This window comes from Pararge aegeria, chromosome 13 (assembly GCF_905163445.1).
Source record: "Pararge aegeria chromosome 13, ilParAegt1.1, whole genome shotgun sequence".
In the NCBI taxonomy this organism is placed as follows: Eukaryota; Metazoa; Arthropoda; class Insecta; order Lepidoptera; family Nymphalidae; genus Pararge; species Pararge aegeria.
Window position 1 is genome coordinate 16772064 of NC_053192.1, and position 24695 is coordinate 16796758.

The window sequence follows — 24695 nt, forward strand, 5'->3', positions numbered from 1 at the left end:
ATTTAATATGAGTGACGAAGATTCAAATTATTCTAGTCCGAGTAACGAGAGTTTGAGTCACAGATCTAAAAGACCCAAAAGCAAATTTGAGGAGTTTTTCGAAATAATTCATGCATCCCAAACTGCCTTGTGTAAATTGTGCCAACATAAAAAGATTGAAATAAAAATGAAAAACAGAAACACTTCAGGCTTAAGGAAACATCTAATGTCTTTCCACAAAAAGGAATCAGAAATATTTCTTCCTGTTAAACCAAAATTAAGTGGAGATATCACAAGCTTTTTAGTAACCGCTGGAAGAAGTGGACAGGTAAGAATATTTTTTTAACAGTTAAAAGAATTTTAACTCCGCGTAGCTATTCATGCGATACTTTCAAAAACGCCATTAACTTACGTAAGTATTTTTGAGTTAGTGGTGTTTTCATCTAGGGGTGCGACATATTAAGTATGTAATTATCGTCTTAAATATTTTTTATAAACACCCATATTTTCATTTAATCGGCCAGTAACAACTAAGTACTTTATTTTGGTAAATTACAGTACAGTGCAACCTTAATATAACAAATATCAATTTAACGATTTTCTCGATTTAACAACAACAAACCTCCTCCTCTTATACGCTCAAACCTAGTATGTTTTAAATAATAACACAAGATTTATTGTTTTGTTTCAGTCGGAAAACAGCAGTGACAACATCACGACAGCTACAGTTGATTGGGTGGTGAAAAAATATCTTCCCTTCTCATTTTTCGATGACGAAGCTACACAAGTATATTTTCGACGTATTTGCCCTAATATGGTGTTTCCTAAAAGGTCTACACTTAGAAGGAAAGTCAAAGAGCGATTTGAAGAGCTCCAATTGAATCTCAAGGAACGACTTCAACCATTATCATCTAAAATGTCGTTTACCATTGATGGGTGGACGTCAATTGCTGGTAGGAGTTACTACGGGGTTACTATTCATTATATAGACAACGAATGGAAGTATCGATCTGTAGTTCTTGATTTTATACCATCACGCGGTCGACATACTGGGGAAGATATTGCAACGATTTTCCATGAATGTTTATTGGAATATGGCATAATTGATAAAATACAAGGTATCACGGTCGACAACGCAACTGCAAATACCAAATTTATGTATGAACTGGGCAAACAGCTGCCGCCACACTTTGATTCAGACAATCAACATTTCCGGTGCTTTGCTCACATTTTAAACCTTGGTGTACAAGATTTATTAAAGACCTTAGCATTACACTGTGAGTCTGACACTAACGCGCAAGATCAGCAGTACGAAGACTATGCAGACGAAACTGAGGATGAGGAAGATGAAGAATCTGCACCAAATATTGCTGACTCGCGTACATCTGTAACAAAGTTACGCAGTATTTCCAGTAAAATAAAAAGAAGTGAGATAGTGAAGAAGAAGTTTCAGTCTGCTTGTGAAGCAGCTGGCGTGCCATCAAATCTAAATGCCATTCTTGACTGTCCAACGAGATGGAATTCCACACATGATATGATTGGATTTGGTTTAAAAGTGAGAGCGGGTATTGACATATTGTGCAGTTCTGTCACCGAATTGAATGATTTTCAAATCACAGCTAATGAATGGCAGGTACTCGAAAAATTACATAAATTTCTAATAAACTTTAAACTTTTAAGTACAAAACTTGGTGGAGACAAATATGTTACGTTACCGCTAGTCATTGTATCATTTAATCTCTTGCTAGATAAAATTGAATCCATGGTAAAACAGTTAGATGAGAAACCTAATCGATCTGAAGTGGATGAAAGGCTCATTCTAGCTTTCCAAGCAGCTCGAGACAAAATGCTTAAACATTACAAGAAGAGCAACTGGATTTATTGTACTTCTTTAATTTTAGACCCAAGGCATAAGGCTCAGACTTTTGACCTGACAATGTGGGGGAAGCAACTTAAAACAGAAAGTCTGCGCAAGTTCAATGAACTTTATGAAGAATATAAAAGTCTACACTCACTGAACAAATCTCTGGAATTACCAGAAAAAGACAATAAAGTATGTGATGAAGATGAAGACGTAATAGACTTTGATAAACTCTATGAATGTCCCTCGACGTCATCTGGATCTTGTCTTCAAGGCTTAGTGATAGACGAGTTGGAGGAGTACCTGAGAAAACCAAGAACTGCCAGCTCGGAAGACATTTTAAATTGGTGGAGGACGCATGAGACAGAGTATCCGATTTTATCGAAAATGGCCCGTGATTTTCTCTCAATACCTGCAACTTCAGTACCTGCTGAGAGGTTATTTTCTAAAGCATCATTAGTAATTAGAAAACATAGAAATAGGTTAAGTGATGAGTCAGCCAGATGGTTACTTTGTATTAATTCTTGGTCAAAAGAATTGATATAAAGTATCATAACCTAATGATAAAGCTGTTGATTTGTGTTGTATTTTATTTTTTATTCAAATAAATGATAAATCGTAAAACTCTTTTATTAAATTTCTTATAAGTTGAGGGTTCAATCTCTTTCTAGACAGATAAGTATTGTTCTTTAAAATACAGTCAAGTTATTGTAATTAATTTGTTTTTTTACATGTTTTAGCAAATGTAAGCTTATAAATCATAAATGTTTATTAAGAAACAGTTACTTCCATGGAAAACGACATATAGGTCAGTTGATTTTTCGAATTTCTTATCAAATCTTCAGTTATTTATTAATCTGCTTGATCTTTACTATGGCTATGTTAATTCAAGCTCACAATGTTCCAATTCTAATACGTTTTTCTAAGATTTAAAGTAAACTTTAATAAATAGTAATAGACTAATAGGTAATTGCAAGACTTGCAAGACTCTTGCTGCAAGACCAAGACCAAGACCAAGACTGGGAGCGCAAGACCAAGACCAAGACCAAGACCAGGTGTATTGGCGCAAGACCAAGACCAAGACTGGCTAAGTCTCGTCTTGTTCTTGCATTTGGGCAACACTAATTATATTACTATGGAGGGTAGAGGTAAGGAGAGTCATCTTATATGGGAGAAAAGTTGAAAAAGTGTCCAGTTGTTGCGCTAAATAACAGTTCAAAAATCCTCCACAATGGCGCTGGTGGATGCACAGGGTATGGTATGAATGTAGCAATCGTAGATGAATTGAAGTATGCCGAGTTAAAAAATTTAATGTAATTATCGACTAAAGTAGTTAATTATTGAGAATTTCAACAACTTACGTTGTACAAAATATTGTGGTAAATATAACCTTAGTTCCTTGTATCTCCATACTTCCTTGTTTATTTTTCAAGCCTACTCTAACAATATTTATATTTGGCGCTTCTTTTAAGAGTTACCCTGATGCAAATGTGGCGCCATCCTAATTTAATACATTTTGACGACACTTTTTCATATACACAGATGACTCTCCTTACCTCTACCCTCCATAATATTACGTAGGTAATATAGGTAAAGTTAATTATTGGAACTTTAAATTGAGAACTTAAAAAAACCTGAAAAGTTATGCGCAAATACGAGTAGCGAGTACGTACGACATACATTATTGATGTCCTGCGATATTGGTTTATGTAGATATTTTCTTTGCCGCTATTGTTATGTTAATAAATATGACACCGTTGCAGGGTAGGTATATTAATGGAACCCATTGTAAAACGTACTTACCTTTATTTTTACAAATAAGTCAGGTTTACGTCACAAAAGTATCTCGTAAATGTAATCTACCTATCAAAAATATAAGTAAATTATCAATCTATTGAATTATAATAAATTGTACTTCCTTCATTTAATCTCATTACTGTAACATTTTTGATATTGTGAAATATTCATACACTGTAGAATGTACTGGATTCTATTTAATATTATAAAAACTCTATGTACCTGCATTCTTGTGAATAAACATAAACAATATGTTGGCATTTTTTTTCCACAAGTTTTGGTCACTAAATTTTTTTAGTGACCAAAACTTGTGGACCAGAAATTTACTACCATCGCTTCAAGCAGTATTAGTTTAGTATTGTAGACGTTTTGTTTCAGAATTATAATCGTTATGGACGCCAAAGTGTGCCATATTTCCATTGTCTCTCGTCTCCAACCATGGTCTGGCATACGAGCTAACTAGCCATCGACGGCCCAGGCCTCCTAACAGAACAGACCCCGGCCTAGAGCCCGGGACCTCCCAACAGTGCATTGCGAAAGGGAGATTGTCAAAACTAATATGTGCACCTATTGTAAACTCCTGAAAAAAAATTGGGAAAAACGAAGCTCCCTGGCGTTGCGAATTTCTATATAAAATATGCCTTATTTACTGTAAATCCAACAATCAGACAAATCGGTATGTCTCTATATAATATTATAGTATTTTGTTTTTTATGTATCTCTAAAACTTGCCATCCAATATATTGTTCCGCATTGTAGAGAAAATGAAGCTTAGAGATAAATGTGTATATGCTATACTTTGTTACTATACTTACTATCATTCAGAATGATTTAGGTCTATTATGTAAAGATTACCGATTACTTTAGTATTAAATACGTATCCGATTTCTAGGAAATTTTTCATTAGTTTTGTTGCTCAAAATATTCAAAAATACATAGGAAATCTGTTTCAAAAAAAGTAGTACAATAATAAGACCTGTAAAAACAACATTTTAATACAGTCTACTCTCTGTAATTGCACATATTGTATTTACTAACTAATAATCAACGACAATAGACGAATTGAGGAAATAAAAGTTGGCAACACATTTTTAACAAAATCAAGATAGCTGTTTAATATCTTTATATTATTTACTTTATAATTAATTGTTCTAAGATATTTACACTGTTATATTCAAATCAAACGATTTTAATTTTACGGTATAAATCTAAAGATAGATTCACAAAAGTCGTATACAAATATGCACAAGTAGTGAGAGTGGATTGTGTATCAATTGAATGCAATTGACTGTAGTCTAGTAAAGATAAAAACTCACTTGCCGAACAGTGGGTGCCAGAGGTGGAACGATGACGGGTCGTGCGGATGCGGCGGCATGTGAGGGGTCGGCTCTCCCGTCGTCGTGCTCCCGACTTCAGGCTCATCTCTCCGGCGACCCATGACCGACGTAGGAGTGGTGGAAGTCCGCCGAGATGATCCGACTCCGGAAGCCGCCGCCGCAGAAGGTTCCAGAAGATTATGCAACGATTTCACACTTATCCGAGGCCGCGGAGACTCTTGTGACGGAGCATTTCGCTGGTGATTCTGACTCTCCGACTGTTTCACTGATTGCAAGTAGTTGTTATTTGGGTAGAACGGAGAGCTCGGACTCTTCTGCTGTCCAGTGCGTGGCGACCGCTGGTTCCCCATCATTTGGGGGTTGAAATAAGGGATTTGGAGACCTGGCAGTGGCATATTCGGTCGTATATTCGGATTCATGCCCGGATACATACCCTGCAGGAACGGATGGTGAGCCATGCCGCGTTGATTATTATAATTGTGGGCTATAGGACTCGTCCGGGCAGACGAATGAGTTTTAGTCGGATGGTTCTTCGTGGAATGTACATACGGGTTCTGGACATCAGTGGATTTAGATAGCTCCTTCATCTGCTCTGCCATAGCCCCTTGTTTAGATCTGTGCGTCGCGGACGCGTGTGACATCGCTTCTTGCCACATCGCGAACTGTAATCGATTGTCGTAATCCATTGGGGGCATCATCGGGAAACCACCCGGGGGCATGTAGCGGTTGGAATGGTTAAACATCTGTGAGATGTCCGGATAATTTTGCCCCGTGTAACCGGCCGAATTTAAAGCTTTTAGAAAATCCATGTTTTGAGAGCACGCCGCCATTGCCTCTAGTTGACTTAGATACGGCAACCAAAGCATTTGGTTGAGCGCGGCAGACGTAGCGGCATCTATGTCTCCGGCGAGGGCGTCCATTGAAGGTATAGGTTTAGGTTGATTAGTTTGATCAGGCTGTGGTGTGCCTGATTTCTCAGAGTTTTTGGACGACGTGATCGATTTAGGGTCCTTTTCTTTTGGAGGTCTCGGTGAAGGTGATTTTAGCTCCTCGTTCTCTAATATTGTTTCTATCTGCGCTAATGACACGACTAGTATGTCGGGATCTTGAAGAACCGACGGGTAAGCCAAAGCTTGTGGCAACCTCAGCTCCGGCCTCTGTAAAAGTAGTGCTGGTATCTCTCTGCCCGGAGCAATGAGAATAGCGTTTAGCTTATCCTTAGGGACTAATAGTGGATCTGGAATGTTCAATTCAGGATTTGATTTTAGAACCAGTAATTGTTTAAGTGGAGTAGGTTCATCGATGGGTAATTGCGCAACAATTTTCAGCTCAGGTTTCTTAGCGACGTGGTCTTCTGTTTTAAATACTTTGCTAACTTTCGCTAGCTCTTCATTTGATTCACGCTTCAATTTCTTTTCTTGAGGTTCTCCAAAGTCCTTGCTTACTTTTTTAATTTCATCTGAGCAACTGGAAACGGTTGGACTGGCAGATTTTCGATGTTTCCCTAAGTTGAGTGGCTCACATTGCTGTTTTGTTATCGTCACTTCCGAGGTGTACATTTTAGGGGAGGGTGACGAAAGTAGTGTTTCCAAAAACAATGTTTGTTTGCTCTTTGTCAGAGGCATAGTAAAAATTTCAGGTGAACTTGGTACGGCTGGGATGCCACTGGGTTGTGGGGATTGCATCGCGTCGGACTCCCTTGACGGCGCGCGTGGTAGTTCTATTCTTCGTGGCGACGCCTGCGGAGTAGGCAGCCGCCTGTGTACTGTCAGATCTCTAGGCTGCTCTTCATTTTTTACAGACATATTGTCTTCAAGGTGAGGCGTGTGTGTATCACACGGACGTATTAGAGGCGCTATTGACTTTTCCACGCTCTTTATACTTAAGTCTGTAGGAACCATATCTTCGTTCGCCGATTCCTCGTCATGATCATCATTGCTGTTATCTTGAGTTGGTTCTATGGTAACTTTCTGAATTTCTTCCTCATTGGGGCCTAAATTATGTTCATCTTCTGAATTTGCACAGATTTGTTCACAGTTTTGTAAACATTCATTACTGGTGACATCATCAGCCGTTTGGATAGGTGTATTTATTTCACTTTGATCGGGCAGAGATTGCGACTGGAGCTCATGGTAAGTTTTAATTTCGGTTTCAGTGTCAAGTGAATCAGGTACTTGTTCTGTACACATGGCATGTACGTTTCCAATGTCCGACTCTAGCCTCTTGTCGACATTCTCATCGTACTCCATATGATTCATCTCATTCATTTCCTGCAACTCAGTAGCAGCAGCAGCTAAAGATTCCATTGGACACTGAGACGTATCCTCAGGGACGAAAACTTCCTCTGACATATACGATTGTTCCATGACTTGTGAATGGTTTGCCTGGGAGAGGTGATCTCCTATGTGATGTAGGTGCAGCAGACCCTGCGCTGCTGTGATACTGCTCTGTCCGGGCGATTCGAGCGTCTGTTCGAGTCGGTTCATAATATCCGAAACCGGAGCGTCACTCAGGAGCATATCATCCTCTACGTTATATTCACCTGATCCGTGCACAAGTTGACTAAGTTTATCCAAGGCCTGGTCTACCAGGATTTGATTATCTTCACAACCTTTTTCCACTAAGGATTCAAGCAACTCCTCGTCATGTGGGCCTCCGAGCTCCGGTAAATAGTGGGCTTCACTTATGGTCTCGAAGAGGTCCTTGTGTGCGCCTATCTCACTCGAGTACTCCTCGCCGCGCTCGGGCGGCGCTTTCCTCTCGTAGTACATCGCTTCTTCCACCTGCTTCGGCTCACCGAGCTCGAAAGACATCACGTCCCGCGCGACCTCCTCGGCCGGGAGGAAGGAGTAGGGCTCCGAGCCGTCCAGGTCGAGGAGGCGCTCGCTGCGCTGCTGGTTGAACTCCAGCTCGGCCACGGCCAGCAGGTTGTCGAGCGGCGTGGGCTCGGCCGGCTGGCGCGGCACGGCAATGGTGTGCGACGGGATGTGCGACTCCAGGTCGGGCTGCCACAGCGCGGGCGCGGGCTCGGCGGCTGGGCGCGCGCGGCGGCGCGAGCGCGGGCGGCGTCTGCGCCGGCGGCGCGAGCTCGGCGGCGTGGGTGGCGCGGGCAGGCGGATCGCGTCGAAGGTTTCGGTGCGCGGGATGACTCGCCAGCCGTCGGGGGTGCGCGCTATGCGGATGCGGTTTCGCGCGTCGTAGTCCTCGCAGCGGACCTCCTGCACGGTGCCGTCGAGCTGGCGCGCCCACAGGAACACGGGCCGCAGTCGCGGGGGCGGGCAGAGCGGCAGCGCGGGCGCGGCGCTGCGCGCGCGGCGCCGGGACCGGCTGGCGGGGGCGCGGGCGGGGGGGGCGCTGCAGCCGCGCGCGGCATCGAGGCGGGCGGCGCGAGGCTCGCCGCCGCCGCCGAGAGCTCGCGGAGACACTCCGGCCGCCGCACGACACTCGCAGGCGACGACCACGCGAACGCGGCCCCGAGGCGGACTGGCGGCCGCCGCTCGCCCCGCCCCCCGCGCGCGCCGCCGCGCCCCGCGCGCCCCGCCCAGCATCGATCGCGCGGCCGCCTGCACGCCCTGCACCCGCACCGCACGTAAACACGCCGCCGCGCCCCGCGCCGCCCCGAGCTGCGTGCCCTCGTTAATCTTAAATCCATATCTGTGCGCCGCGGCGCTGCCCGGAGCCGAGCCGCCCCCGCCGGGCCCCGGTCGGCGTTGACGGACCGAGCGGGCGACTCTCCTAATTGTGGAGACGATGATGCTCGAGCGTACAATCTAGCCAGACTATACGCACGACTATAACTCGCACAACGTCTTACTGACAGATATAAAGTTCACGAACCGTAGAGCGTAGCTATGGAGCGATCATTAGGCTGCATCGGCCGCATATTTGAGCGCCGCAGTGTTCCGTCTGCCGGAACCGCAGGCCGGGCGTAATTATTCCTCGGTAACGATCTCTAATCCGGGGGCATCGGACCCCTGTCTGCGCTTTGCGGTCGAGCGACAATTTCACAGAGCGTATGGCAATTTCCTTTTGCATTACATTATTGTACTGGAGTTAAGCTTATTATGAAATAGAACCTTATCATCGGCAGCCGTGCATGCTGGTTTATGTCATGAGCGGACAAATTTGATAAATTGTATAATGGTAACACTCACAGCTGATCTTACGTTCCTACATTAGTAAGAATGTTTACTTATAAATACAAAATGAAGGAAAAACATTTTGTTTAGGTAGGTGCGCCTGAAAATTATAGATGTCACTGTAATTTTTATGGAGCGTTTTTGCTACGGATTGCGCGATATGCAGCGCGTTTCATATACTATGCCCAAGTTAGTCCAGGCTGCTTACTAGAGATGGCGGTATCTGTCAAAATGTTCTTTACAATATTTTTTGTTTTGTTTTTTTCTTGGGCTATAAATGTGGCGGCTTAGTTACCATCGCTTAATAAATATTATTTTAATATTGTTGACGCTCTTTAGTTTCGTCAACTCATACCTACCATTTAATAAAAATATTGCTTGTAGGCAAGTAGTGCAGTAAAAAGTACCTAATAATAATTTATACACTTAGTAAGACCACAGATCTCAAATGTAACAACAGAATAAATAGTCTATATTTATTCTGTTGTTGACTAAAATCTAACTAAAACATATAGTGCCGATACCCGAATCAGGAAAAATTACTCTGATTTTACTATTATTTACAATGAAGACATGGCTTTTCGCCTTACTATGAAATTGGATATCAATATTTATGACTAAAGACATGGCTTTACGTCTTACTATGAGATCGAGAATTTTGAACACTAAAGACATGGCTGTACGGTCATATACCATTGCCTTTTCCCTTTAGGAAAGAATAAAGAGAAAAAATATATTTATAGTGCTGATTCGCCTGCAACCTTGTAACAGCAATTACGAATACGGTTGAATTCTTAATTATCATGTTACAGGGATATTGAGTAGATTCATAAGCTTTTTATTTCATATATTTTTATAGTTTGCCAAACGAATACATCTAAAATATTGAATGCATATTCCAAGAAAAAAATAACTTAGCAAAATCGTTACTAAGTTGACCCAAGAAAAAAAACTGGTGTAAAAGTTAATCAATCAATCAATCAAAAATACTTTATTGCACACAAGAAAAAAATAAATAAAAGAGACAAAAACAACAAGGGTACAATGAAATATATAAGGCGGCCTTATCACTTATAGTGATTAATAAGGTAAGTAAGAGTTAAGGTAAGGAAAATAACACTAAACTGAATAATAAACAAAGGTGAAAAAATCTTATTGCGCATTTTGTGCCTCACCAAAGAGTTTTTTGTTAGAACGCGCTAATCTCAGGAACCATAAGACTCGAATTAAAAGAAAAGTGTTGGATAGCCCATCAAGATAGCAAAAAAGACTTAACTACTTAAATACATCCATAAAAATGTTGCAAAAACGAGTTTCAATTATTTATTTTGAGAGCTTTCGATGCGTGCGATGCGTAAACGGTTGAAGTTACGTCAAAATAATTCACCTTTAAATGTTCAATAAAATTCGCACCAGCATATATCTTTTAAGGTCTTAGTTCAAATATGCTAAAAAAGGGTGATTTCAGAGCACTCAAACTTTGTAACAAAAACCACAGACTTAAAATCTTGCGATAATAGGTTTGGGTGCGTGCGTTGCCGTTTCGAACATTTGTCTGTAGTTTTCACACTGCTTTAATATATTTTCTGTTCTAGTTATAGCACGCGAAGGGAAAGAGCTAACCTAACCGCTTAAAGAGAGTTGACAGCGCCTTAAGGTTATTACATGCTAGTATTGCCGCTAGTTTTATGTGTATCGTATTTCGATATGGGTAATGTGAGTTACCCGCATTTACAAGCAACTCTATTTTCTTGTACAGCAGTGAGTACAATACACACTATGGCATATTAAATGAGCATAAACGTTTTTTATTTCCCTACAAGTTACCTCTTGACCTCAACTGATGTTTTTTTATGGTTATAATTCACGGACCAAGCATATGGCCCACTTGATGGCAATAATTCACAAGACATGCCAGGAACACGTCCAGCATTGCCGCGCTGTGTCCATCAACCTCAGCCTCGTGTGCCTGCAATTACACCGGAAACCACGCCCTTAAGACCGGAACACAGCATTGCACCAATGCTGCGTAGCGGCAGAAATAAACATGATGGTAGTATTTCCCCAGGCGAGCTCTGTCACAAAAAACTCTACTACTAATGAGTGGTAAGTAATGCAGTCTAAGACGGACTGAAAAAACCCTAATTTATTTTATTTTATTGTACAGGAAAACTTACAGAAAATAAAAAATGAAAGTAAAGTAATCAAGTATAGCCAATTACAAGTTTTCACAGATAGAATTTACATAGTAATAAAGGAAAATGCTCACACGGGAAGTATAGTACAAAGTTAAAAGATGACCAACACTTAGAAGTCATAGCTACTCACAATATTGTGAAAGTACTTAAAATGATTGTTAATTCCTGAACAGCAGATTTACTAACTAAAATTAAAAGATCTAAAAAATCCATTAGCCATAATTTTACGCGCAGAGGTTGCATTGGTACAAAAAATATCCATTTTATAATTTTTATTACTTAGTTTGTTGAATGATGAATGATACGCTAGATCTATTACTACATTCATATAAGAATTACTCCGGAATTTCGTGTGCGAAAAAGGTGTCCATAAAATGTATTTATTTATTCATTTAAGGGACAATCAACAGGTTACAACAACAACTCTTATAAAACTAAACAAAAAATGAAAAAACATATAAATGTAATATTGTAGACCCACTTAAAGACTGCCACAACTTGCGAATACAAAACTATATTGTCAGTTAGAAGGAGAAAAAACGATTAAGAGAGACATGAGAGTACTTATAAGCTGTAAGATCCATCAGGCTGTAACATAAGCTTGACGAAAAAAAAAATTGAATGTGATTATTAAAATTGAATGGGATCGAGCGGATCAAGGATGGTTATTCACGGGGACTTTGAAGAACAGCTTTTCAAGAAGCGGTATACAGTGTACTTTATTATTAGCAATATTGATTAAAAAGTTAATATCATTTATGTTTCTTCTTAGGGCAAGTGGTAATAAGTGCAATTGGGAACATATAGCTTCATAGGTCAAATGAATGTATAATGCTATAAATGAGGCGAGGGAGGGAGACGAAATAAAATTATTTATAATCTATATTGCTTATTTATTTTTATTGTTCCTTCTGACTCGTATAGTGTATCTGTGCAATGTGTTCAAGAGGTACAGTGAGCCCACTGTTATAACTATCGCGGTACCATACGCCACTATGGCGTAGTGGTCCGTGTTTCCCACCGGGACGTCCCAGGTTACCGGAGCTGTGACCTGGAACAAAGAAAAAGTGCTTAAACTGTGGCTAGTTACCGCCCTACCGGCAAAGATGCCGCTAAGCGATTTATTTATTTATTTATTTATACTCTTTATTTGTACACCACTCAAGCAAAGAAACAAGACAAAAAAAGAACAAACACATGAAGAATGAAGCAGGCTACAAAAGGCGGCCTTATCGCTAAGTAGCGATCTCTGCCAGGCAACCTTAGGATTAGGAAAATTAGATTTAGTGTTCCGGTGCGGTGTCGCGTAGAAACTGATTAGGGGTGTGACTACCATACTCCCTAACAGGTTAGCCCGCTACCATTTTAGACTGCATCTTGACTTGCCATCAGGTGAGATTGCAGTCAAAAGCTAACTTGTAGTGGGATTAAAAAAAATCTTAATCTATACTAAATAAATTTTTACGTCTTTTTGAAGATTATTGATACTTTTGATAAACCTCAAAAATGGTTTGGTCAATGCCAACTCCCTAACTACTTTTTTTGACGTGACAACGTCTTATAAATTGGTTTGCCGGGTGACACTTCAAGAAACTGCGTTACGCTCCGCTCACGTTATGCGCTCACAATGAGAGCGAGTGAGAGGCACGCGTCCCTTCCACTCGGGCATGGTTAGCCCGCCTAAAATTCATAATTCGTTTAAAGGAAATTGCATACAATTCTACAATAAACTACCAATTGACATCTTGGAGATGTCTCTTAAAAAGTTCAAAGTTTGTATTAAACGTAAGCTTATAGAAAAGTCCTATTATAGTATAAAGGACTACGTAAACGATAAAAAAGCTTGGGTGTAAATTATTGCTCTAACCAGGTTGCTCTTCTAATAATTTAAAATTACATTGTGAGATGGCGATAACAAAAAAAAAAAAAAAAAACACCCGGCTAAGTTTGTTGTGGGCTTCTTCTTAGACCGGGACGCGTTTGGAACCCTCGTAGCTTTAGTTTTAAGTTTACGAATGTGGTTATCGCCATCATCTCACTACCGTGTAATTCTTATGTACGCATCAAAAGTGCCACCTGTGGGCCTACTTGAATAAAGATATTTTTGACTTTGACTTTGACTTTGACTTTGACTTTGACTAAGAGCGAGAGACAGACATAAAAAGTGAAAGGCACGCGTCCCTTTGTAGTAAACGCTGTTTCATTGTACGCAAATGTATTGCAAGTTATTTTATGTATATTTCTATATAAATACGTATGTATGTGTAAAGGTAAAAATAAAATTTTGTTAATATGAAATTCAGTGCGAGATTCTTTGTATAAATTAATGTTTTAAATATAATTCTTTGTATAAATAAATGTTTTAAATTTTTACTATTATTTCATCCTTCTTCCTACTATACGAATGAATATTCACATTAAAATTATTTTACCACTCAAAGTCGTTGTCACGTAAAACTTTCGCCCGTATACCGACTTTACAGGCAACCAATTTTTTTTTTTTTCAATTGAAAAACAAACAGTTGTCAATACAAAATAATTTATAAATAAGTTGACTTTAAAACTAATAACTAACGTAACAAGAGAAAAAATTCAACTCCGACGGCTCAGTCCAAAGTGCCTTAGACTGGTTTTTTTTATTAAAGCAATCAATGAAATTCCCATGAAATTGCAAATGTGCATAGATACTAGATAGCAATGGTACATACTTTTATTAAATAAATGTATTATATTTAAAGAAAATCTACTTTATTTTCCTCCCTTACAAAAAGATAATTTCATATGTAAGAATGTAATATATACATCATAATATAATAATCTTATATCTTTAAACAAGCAATTCTTCTATTATATATATATATAGAAGAATTGAATTGAAATTTCGGAATCGGCTCCAACGATTTTTATGAAATTTAATATGGGGGGTTTCGGGGGCGATAAATCGATCTAGCTAGGATTCATTTTTAGAAAATGTCATTTTATTTGGGTTTTCCGGTAATAACCGATTTGCTGCAGACGAAGTTGCACGGGTCAGCTAGTAATAAATATATGAACTACCTAAGAGATTGCAAATGTGCATAGATAATAATGGTATATACTTTTATTTAATAGATATATTATATTCAAAGAAAATCTACTTTATCTTCCTCCCGTACAACACGATAATTTCATATGTAACAAGGTTATATATACAACGTGTAAATGAAAACCGAAATAATACTTCACAGTCTCAGAGACATTTTATAATGTACCTCACATTATAAACTGTATCTGTGAATTCAAAAAACCCAATAGTTTTAGAGTCTTTTGCCGTAGTTTTTACTGAAATAAATCGGATACAGCCCTAACATCAATTCAAAATTAAAATCTGGTCACTGTCACTTCAACTTGACTGTATGTGTTACATAGCGTAGGTACTATGCGCGTGTCGGTCTTTTAATGGGCTGTCATAAGTAAACGCATAGAATGTTTTGAATTCGTTTGTAAATAATTCGATTTAATATTTTACAAGGTGATTCCTCATGAAATTTACTTATACATAATTTAACATTATTTCGCAATTCGATTAAACGTTGTGTGATATATATGAAGCTTATTTGTGAAAACTTCGACAGCGCGATGTAGAATTAATGAATGAATTACAATACACTTTTATTGTACATAAACATATAGAAAAACTAGCTGTTGCCCGCGACTTCGTCTGCGTTTGATTTTGTTTTTTTGTATCGCTAAGCTTAAATGAGTATAGTTGTATATATAAATATATATATATATATATATATATATAACATGTGACTGTCAATTAATTATAGACAAATAATTTGCAATAAAATAAAATTGTGACTTTACTTAAAGATCTAAGCTATCCTATCTCTCTCTATATATTAAGATTATAAATAAAATTTTTACAAAAAATATACAATTGTGAATCTTGTGGCGCCATCCAGTTTGGTTACATGGATACTGCTATTTACCAATTGGGAAAAATAAACAACACATAGCAATTAACATATAAAGTACACGTTACACAGAAACTTATCATTGACAATTTGAACTATATAAAAAAAAAGAAAGGATCTTAAAATTTGGTAACCAATTAAAAATATTTTTTTTTTTTGTTTATTATTGAAGTCAAAAGTCAAAGTCAAAGTCAAAAATATCTTTATTCAAGTAGGCCCACAGGTGGCACTTTTGATGCGTACATAAGAACCACACGGTAGTGAGATGATGGCGATAACCACATTCGTAAACTTAAAACTAAAGCTACGAGGGTTCCAAACGCGTCCTGGTCTAAGAAGAAGCCCACAACAAACTTAGCCGGGTGTTTTTTTTTTGTTATCACCATCTCACAATGTCATTTTAAATTATTAGAAGAGCAACCTGGTTAGAGCAATAATTTACACCCAAGCTTTTTTATCGTTTACGTAGGCCTTTATACTATAATAGGACTTTTCTATAAGCTTACCCACTTATTGAACTAACTTACCATAATAAATGGTACTTCTTTCCAGGAGCAAACCTTTTTGGAGACATGCTCTGCACAGAAATGGTTGTCACTGGTGACCTCCATGTACAGGTCCTCACATCTCTCCAGTCTTCTGTTCGGACATTGGAGGTTCAACTTTGGCACTGGTATCTCATTTCTGACTGTTCTGGAACATTTATTGTTTATTTAAAAAAATAATTAACAAAGCCTTGATAGCATACTGGGTGAGGCTTCGGTTTCCCTTTCGGGAGACAGAGTTTGATTGCCCGCATGTAACTTTTTATCTAAGCTTTTCAGAGTTATGGGCGTTTTTAATATATGCAATTAAATATCATTTGTGAAGCGGTGATAGCCCAGTGGGCAGGACTTCGACTTCACTTTCGAGGGGCCGAATTCGAATCCCAGCACGCACCTTCAACTTTTCTAAGTTATGTGCGTTTTAAGTAATTAAAATATCATTAGCTTCAACGGTGAAGGAATACATCCTGAGGAAACCTGCATGCCTACATAATGTTCTCAATGGTGTGTGGAGTCCACCAATCCGCACTGGGCCAGCGTGGTGGACTACGGCCTTAACCCTGTCTCATTGTGGGAGGAGACCCGTGCGATGATGACGATACGATGATGATGATGATGTTGAGGCTGAACACCTCCTCCTCAGGTTGAAGATTTGTAGGACTTGTCATGCCTTGTTTATAGGGGATGGCTTTCCACTCACGATCAGATTATGCCATCTGCTTTTCCCATCCATTATTACTAGAGATGCGCCGAATAGTGATTTCAGCGAATATCCGAATACCGAATTAAGATATATATATATATATATATATATATATATATATATATATATATAATATAATATAAGACCAAAGGTGAGATTGCTAACTTGTTATTTTTTCTCTTTATTACTTTTTTTTTATTTAGTCTCCTTGTTTATCTTGCAATCAGTCGGTGGAAATTGAAAAATTCTCCTTCCGTACAAGTTGTATGAAATTGTTCGGTTAGGCAGTGCACTTGTGCATCTATGAAGTGCACGCCACTGATGTTTTTTAAGTCGTTATGGCGTAAGAGCAAGATAACTTCCCCACTGGGAAGGTCACCCATGAGTTAAATCTGGCCAGTATACGTCGTCTTTTTAATCGGCGAACCATTTCAGGCTTGGTCCGCTATGTAGTTTGGGTGGTTAGCAAGCCATGTTTTGTACTTCAAACTGTTACTTTTTATTTTCTCCCTAACAGTTGTTATGTTAAGATGCCCATGGTGTTAGCACAGGTTAATTATAGGGGAATAAAAAATAAGGGTCTAGACTACGCCATATAGGTGCAGTCCCTCTATGGAAGTAGACTATAATAGACTGTAGTTACAAATGTATATATTGTAGAGGGCGCTATGTGTCGTTGATCGAGTGAAAACTCTTGCCAATTCTTTGGTATACAAAGTGCATAGTGTGAGATTATCTACCGTCTACCTAAATTCGATCGCGCTGAAGTTATTACTATTATTTAATTCTTTAATACACACAAAAACAAAATACAAAAAGAAACACAAAAGATAAAATTAAAAAAAACAAAAACTAGTTTAGGTGTGCGAAGGCGGTCTTATCGCTAAAGCGATCTCTACCAGGCAACCCTAGGTGAAAGGAGCTGTAATAAGGAAAGGAATTACGATTTATAAGGTATCGGAGAAGCGCCATCTAGTTTCAATACAAAAAAACAGTATTGTATCTAGATGGCGCTGTTTCGATACCATATAAATCGTAGTCAACTTGTCAGAGTTTAGGTTAGCATTGTGATTGGTTTCACAAAACGAACATAGATGGCGCTGTACTAAAGCGACTACTAACCCTCCACCAGCGACCGGATGATGGTACCTCGCATGCACCGGTATATAAATACGAGTCCTGTAATCCCTTACTTTGCTCAACAGATGTATGACGATAGGCTCGGACTTCTCTGCTGGCAGCTCTATATTAACGGGCGTTTTGAAGATTGTGTGTATCTGAAAATATGTTTACAAACAATGCTTTAAAAAAATATATATATTAAAATATTCATCCATGTATTCAATATATTAAATAGCTGTTGCCCGCAACTTCGTTTGCATTTGATTTTGTTTTTTGATGTGGCATACAATTTAGTTAAGAGTTCTAAAAAAAATTAAAGTTTTTAGTATTGCTAAGCCTTAAATGAGGAGTTCCTCTATCTCCAACCACATTCAGATCTACACAAAGTTAGGGGGAAATTAAACACATACTATAACCTCTATAGTACACAAATAATTATTTAAATCGGTTATAATTTGTCAGAGTTATGGGACGATCTTACAGATCGTCAAACACTTTCATCCCCTCTCCCAAAGGAACTGAGCTTAATGTTGGGATAAAAAGTATCCTATATTACTTCTAACACTTCCAAGAATATGTGTACAAAGTTTCATGAGGATCGGTTAAGTAGTTTTTGCGTGAAAGCGTAACAAACAAACTTACATTGACATTTATAATATTAGTACGGATAGGGAAGGGATAGGGATTTCAACACAGAGCACAGTCTCCTCTCAGAATGAGAAGGGTTCACCAAGCTGTTCAAGTGCAGATTGATTGACTACACACACACCTTCGATAACATTATGGAGAACTCTCAGGTATGCAGATTTACTCACAATATTTTTCTATACCCTTCAAGCTATATATTAGTTGTAAAACTAGTTTAACACTATTTATTGCATGCGGTACATTTTGTCTTCATACCGTATAAGCTACTTGTTGTTATTTTAAATGTAAAACTGTTGGTAAACCAAATAAAGGAATATATATATTAAGATATTTAATTGTATAAATTAAAAACACACATAACTCTGAAAAGTTAGTTACATATTGGGAACCTATTTTATTTTTATTTTAAAAGTTGGCCATGTAATAAACTTATTTTTTTTATAGTAACTATTGAAGGACCCAGTAGATAACCAAATTGATGGTAAATGAAATACTATAACTTATAACACGAGCAGCACTTCACATCCTACACAGTGCCACCATGTGTCCATCAATCCGGGGAATACATTTGATGCTTTTTGCCTGTAATTACATTTGCCAAACTTTGTAATTTTATGTAAATTAAGGTTTTATTAAAATAGTACAAAGTAGTAACGTTTAGCTTACCAGACTAGTGCAGCCATTATCATTTATATCATCTATACTGGAATAAACTCCTGAGGGTAAGGTCTGCTCCATTCCCACCATGCAGTCCTCATACAACCATCTTTCCTCTTCATAATCACTTGCAAAGTCTATGTCGATGCTGAGGTTTCTGGAATGAGTATAATTTAGTAATTAAACAAGGTAGTAAAGTAGTATTAGAAGCCAATCAAATACATACTTTGTTACTTAACAAAACAGTGTGTGTTTTGTTGGAATTTTAGAGAGAAGCAATGGAAGCATCTGGTAGCACCTAAATTTACTACCTAATCTAGTAGTAGTATCTAGTAGTAGTATCTAGTAGTAGTAGAACTTGTGGTAGTCACTACAAACAGACAGACTTGATGTTTCAAAATTGCTTATATATTAGGCCTACTAGAAATAAATGAATTATGATTTTTTTTGTATTTTAATGTATTAATAAAGATATTTTTTTCTTTCTTTCTTTCTGCTATTCTGTACTGTGGAGTCAGGGCTTTTAAAATTCTGTATATCTTTCCTATGGGAGTAGCGGCCTGAGCCTATTAGTGAGACTTATGCTGTTGATGTTGGTTAAATTTAAGTCATCATGTCTACAGGTTGTCATGATAGTCACTCTTTTAATGCTTGCTCAACCAATGAGACTGTCATAGTACAGATACTGTTTGCCTCATTGATCTAGAGTTAGGTGTGACAATAATTGTAAAATGCACCCTGATTGCAAATGCACCCTGATTGCAAATGCACCCTGATTTAAGTTCCTCTTAAATGCTCCCTCCTAAAATGTGGGTAGTATTGGAGCAGTTAGGAGGGACTGAAATCTTAATATTTCTACTCATGAGTGGGACTGGTAAGAAAAATATCTATACAAATATTATTAAGCTCTAGAGCTTCATTTGAACGATTTTGATATTTCAGGAGTATCATTAGGATAAAAACCATTACTACAAAACGGTAACTGCTTTGTGTGAGAAAGATTAAAGTACCACATCATATTTTTAAAGTATACTAAAATATAACATTGCCTTATTCGTCCATAAGGGATTACAATGATTTTTATAACTATTGAGTTTCTTTTTGATTTCCACACAAGTAAAACCGCCGGGCAATTTTTAACAAATGGCGCAGATTCAGTTGTACATAAATGTTTAAAGTAAATAAGCTGGTCAAGTCTTAGAGTACTTTCATTTTCACATTGTATTCTAAAAGCAATATTTTTAGTCATATTATTTGTTTATGTTCAGAATTAATACTAGTATGTTATTAAAGACTAAAGTTACTAAAGCAAGCTTAGACCTAAAGTTTTAAAAGCCAAGAAAAAAAGATACCTATGGAATCCTTCATTCAGCAATCTCTGTTCAACTTGTATGTTGAAATTGCAATTTTTGCCTTCAATTTGATAAGAAAATATTAAATAAATAAAAACGCTAATTTTTGGTACCCGGTATTTAACAAGCATATTGTAAAATGAACAACCTAATAGGTAACGATGTACATTACAATTACATACATACAATATTTAATAAATATATTTTAGTGTAAAAAGGAATTTTAATCGTGAATTTTCTTTTGAGTTTGAGCCGCCGAAACGTTCGACACTTGACAATTGACATAACTTGAAACTTGAAGTTGACATTGGATGTGATTGCCAAAGGCATAGAGTAGAACTGAAATGCGATCGCAGACTACGAAGTTGCTGTGATCAATGAGGATGCAATCCTAGCAATACTAGATTAAAATTACTATATTTTGTGAACCTTGATGATAATATAAAAAAGAAAAATTCCATTGAAGTGGTTTTAAATTCAATTTTCAATCTATTGCAAACACATAAAATGCACTGAAAAACAAAAAAAATACGTTTATAATAACAACAAGATACCCTACATTCGGGTAGGGTATCTTGTTTATGTATAATTCAGCGGGGGTATGAATGTTGCACTAGCTTACCGTCTCGCCCCAGTTTTTCAAACCTGGGATAGCCTCTATGATATATATTTTAATATTTTGGTCAATACATGAAAATGCACAATGTATTTATTTGGATATAGAATTATAATATTTTCTTAAAATTAGCATAATGAATTTTTTGAACTTTTGATATTGGAATTGAACCCATATTCACTTATAATAAAACTGTAATTGCATTGAATATATTTAAAAATATTTTTCCTTACATGGATACTGAAGCTGAAACTGTAATTTCTTTGATTTTTGTCTGTCTGTATAATTGCCTGGCGAATAGCGCATCACGCAGAAACTACTTAATAAATTCAAATAAAACTTTGCACCTTTTGATAAATGCTACGAGGTAGGACATAGGATTATTTTTATCCCGAAATTCAGCTCAGTTCCCTTGGGAGGGAAAGAAAGTGTTAGACGACTTTTCACATAACTCCGTGAAATGTGAACCGATTTAAATAAATATTTTTGTACTGGATAGGTTATATTATCCATTCAGTTTTGCCCTAATTTGTATATGTATTGCTCTGTTTTGATTGGCGATGGTTTTGCAAATACTATTAATTTTTTTGCTAATAATTAAAATACGATGATTCCAGGCAAGAATGACATTAGGATCCTATTTAAACTAAATCTTATTTTAAGCATTCTTCAATTCAAAATAATGACTGTTATTGTAGTTTGTTAGTCAGAGACGAAAAATGAAAGAATCTAAAACTTTTTTTAGCGTCGGTTATGAATGACGAGGGGCCTTTTGAGGATGGGGCAATGGGGCACTTCTTCTAGCCCTAGGGCTACGCAAATTACTATAAGACATACCTGAATATACCTAGTTGCATTTCCCCATATCGTTTGCACATTCCGACGAGTTATACTACAAAAAATTACACATACCCATGGTAGTACTTACCGGTAGATGGTAAGGTAACCTGCACCTACCCTTAGCATGAGGTTAGCACGCTCGCAATCGTATTTGAACATCGACACACTACAACATCAAAGTGGAATGTACCCAATGCTTCTATTGCGACGCGAGGTGTACCTTTGTACTCAAGGGCAAGAATGAAATCGGGATTCTTAGTTTAAGATTTGTACTTTCCTAATCGTAAGTCGGTTATGATTATCGATACTCTGTAACGTCTGAATATATTGCAACCTATATATATTGTGTTGGTGCTCATCCAAACTTAAACAGCAATTATAAAGTTTAAGCGGCAAAATATAAAATCAGGGTCATAGAATTTGCAACTCTAAAACGTATGACGTTTTTAGACGCTTTTTATGAGGGCAATTTGGGAATTAATAATTTCTGAATTTCCTCTGGACTGCTTTGGTGGGAGCTTCGGCCATGCTTAGTTACCACCCTACCGACAATGCCATGTCGCCGCGAAGTAACTAATTAGGAGTATGGGTTAAAAAAATTGCCATGCCTAACAGGTTCGCCCGCTACTATCTTACACTACATCATCGCTTACCATTGTTAGATTGCAGTCAAGGGCTAGCTTTTAGGAGAATAAACAAAAAGCTTGACGTCCATTTTCTTCGACTCGAAAACGATTCCTCTTTTGCACAATCCGGACTCGTTTTCGACTATCGAAACAAACGACATTTCGTACTCGGTGTTGGTAAGGTATGGCAGCCAAACCAGTACGATTGTTGAACGTTACAGCAACATTGAGACAGGACGGCGGCTCTACCTTGAGTCATTGCCGTCAATTATGCCGACCGACGGAGGATGCGGCAACCATCTTGGCATGGAATTTGGGATATGCCGTGAATTGATACCGTAATAACCGTATAACATAACTTTTGTATTAAGACAATCTTTACAATAATTTTTAGTCGAAAATTAGTCGAAATTTTTTAAATAGTAATTTAAAGATACATATTTTCCCAAAATTCTCATTTTATTCGGTTTACGTATAGTTTAAGAGATGGAAAGCCCTTCCGGTAACAATGGAAACATTTTATGTTATGTTTTGTTATAACGCATTATCTAGTTAAGTAACTTATTATCGGACAACCAAGTTTCACTCAACATTGAAATTTGAGATTTTTGTTCAATATAATCAATTAAATCACCGGAATGAGACTTTGACAATTGAAAGTGTACACTGTCAAACGTTTTTTTTTTGAAAAACTAGAGTGTTGACTATAGCTAACTTCAGGGTGTCGGTTTTTCGTGACGCGTGACGGCGCATCGTAAAAATTTATTCTCATCATTTTTCCCTAACGCGCCAAAAGAAGTATAACTTCAATAATAAAACGCTCTATTTGTAACAGTTACAATGGAGCTTAAAATATCAGCAAGGGTGGCACTGCTATAGTAGAAACTGTGATTCATGTACAACCGACCACCTCCGAGTCATTAACAAATATTCCACTAGATTTAGTGTATTTTATGTGTATGTATTGCGTATGTTTGTGTGTGCGTGTGAGAGTGAGTGTGATAATATCATCATATAGACCCACTACAGACCACGGGTATTCTTCCACAATAAGAAGAGTGTAGGCCGTAATCCACCACGCTGACCCAGTGCTAATTGATGGAGTCTTTTGGCCTTTGAGAACATTATGGAGCACTTTCAGGTATGCAGGCCTCACGATCACGCGATAAGTATTTATGTATATTATTCATAAAAATATTCATCAGTAATCTTAGTACCCATAACACAAGCTATGCTTACTTTGGGGCTAGATGGCGATGTGTGTATTGTCGTAGTATATTTATTTATTTATTTATTAACCACTAGGTTATCATCACTTCACGTATAAGAGTTCCTTCAAATCTTAAGTGAATAAGCATCTTATATGCATCGCAATCTATCTTAGGCCCCATTATCACTAAACTTACCTTACCTTATCCTCTCTTATATCGAAAGTTTGTTTGTTTGCTTGTCCTGCCTTCAGACCATGGCTAAGCAATCAATCAACTTCGTTTTTAGCATAGAGTTAGTTGAAAGGATGGAGATTAACATAGGCTAGTTTTAGCCCTGGAAGGCTACGGTTTATTTGTATAAAACCTTATGAACGTGGACGCTGGCAACAGCCTACAAATAAACAGAATAAAAATTTGCACAATTAAAAAAAATAAACGTAGGTACCTCAAAAACCATGCATGTCATGTGCATTTCTGCCGGTGGGATATAATGCCCTTCCCAACCTACCGAGCTCTACCGAGGCGGCATGTTTCCAAATCTAAGTAAGCGCAACAAACACGGAAGATGTTGCGGGCAACAGTTGGTTTGTTACTAATTTGGAATTACTACGTAAAGTTACAATTTAAGAGGGTTAGCAAATGTCTCAAGGTCATAGACCTCGCTCACCTAATCAAACATAGCCTTGCTGTTTTGCGAATGCTGATTTTTATAAAATAGTGTTTCTCTGTGGTCACCCTACAAAACAACTGATCAACAATCAAGAAGCCGGTTACCGCAGTTTACGTTGGCGCTCGGGAAAGGTTGCAAGTGTTCTCTGTGTCGTACAAACTAACAAACTGTTATTATTCAGTGCGCATCCCACATTCCAGCACTCCACGCTGCACGGACATTCTTGAGGTATCTACACTTAATATTTTAACTGATTTATCAACATCGCGGCAAATTTAACAACGTTTTATGAAGCATGGAAGTTGGGACTTGAAATTCTCAGTTAGGGCTGCCTTCTTTTTTTAAAAATACTTTTTTTTATATTCGATGTCAAAGTTTGCGCTTGGCTGCCATTGTATTCCCGCGCACGAATTATTTTTATTTAGATTTGGAAAA

The 24695-nt window shown here is 37.8% G+C and overlaps 3 protein-coding genes across 3 annotated transcripts in view; 1 reads left to right on the plus strand and 2 right to left on the minus strand.

The window, feature by feature from the left end:
* LOC120628561 overlaps nucleotides 1–8018 on the minus strand; it is a 137964-nt gene extending 129946 nt beyond the window's left edge. The window contains exon 1 of the mRNA XM_039896987.1: nucleotides 4954–8018. Coding sequence (XP_039752921.1) covers nucleotides 4954–7787 — 2834 coding nt within the window. The 5' untranslated portion in view covers nucleotides 7788–8018. The remainder of the gene's footprint in view (nucleotides 1–4953) is intronic.
* A 4174-nt stretch (nucleotides 8019–12192) lies between these two features.
* Nucleotides 12193–20549, minus strand: LOC120628827 (phosphatidylinositol-glycan biosynthesis class X protein). Its single transcript, XM_039897450.1, has 5 exons — nucleotides 20298–20549; nucleotides 18955–19102; nucleotides 17641–17795; nucleotides 15798–15963; nucleotides 12193–12362 (listed from the first exon to the last, which is right to left on the minus strand). Exons 1-5 carry the CDS (start codon nucleotides 20426–20428, stop codon nucleotides 12201–12203), a joined length of 762 nt encoding a protein of 253 aa, XP_039753384.1. The 5' UTR covers nucleotides 20429–20549; the 3' UTR covers nucleotides 12193–12200.
* Nucleotides 20550–24345: 3796 nt separating this feature from the next.
* LOC120628824 overlaps nucleotides 24346–24695 on the plus strand; it is a 61367-nt gene continuing 61017 nt past the window's right edge. Inside the window, exon 1 of the mRNA XM_039897448.1 lies at nucleotides 24346–24488. The gene's annotated coding sequence lies outside the window, so the exon portion shown is untranslated. The remainder of the gene's footprint in view (nucleotides 24489–24695) is intronic.

Excerpts from the sequence above, each read along its gene's own strand:
- LOC120628827 (XM_039897450.1), bottom strand. The coding sequence starts at position 20,428 with ATGCTTGTTAAATACCGGGTACCAAAAATTAGCGTTTTTATTTATTTA. Across the intron at positions 19,103-20,297 it reads CTGAATGAAGGATTCCATAG|AAACCTCAGCATCGACATAG; the intron begins GTATCTTTTTTT and ends TACTCATTCCAG. Across the intron at positions 12,363-15,797 it reads AAGAAGTACCATTTATTATG|GTCACAGCTCCGGTAACCTG; the intron begins GTAAGTTAGTTC and ends TCTTTGTTCCAG.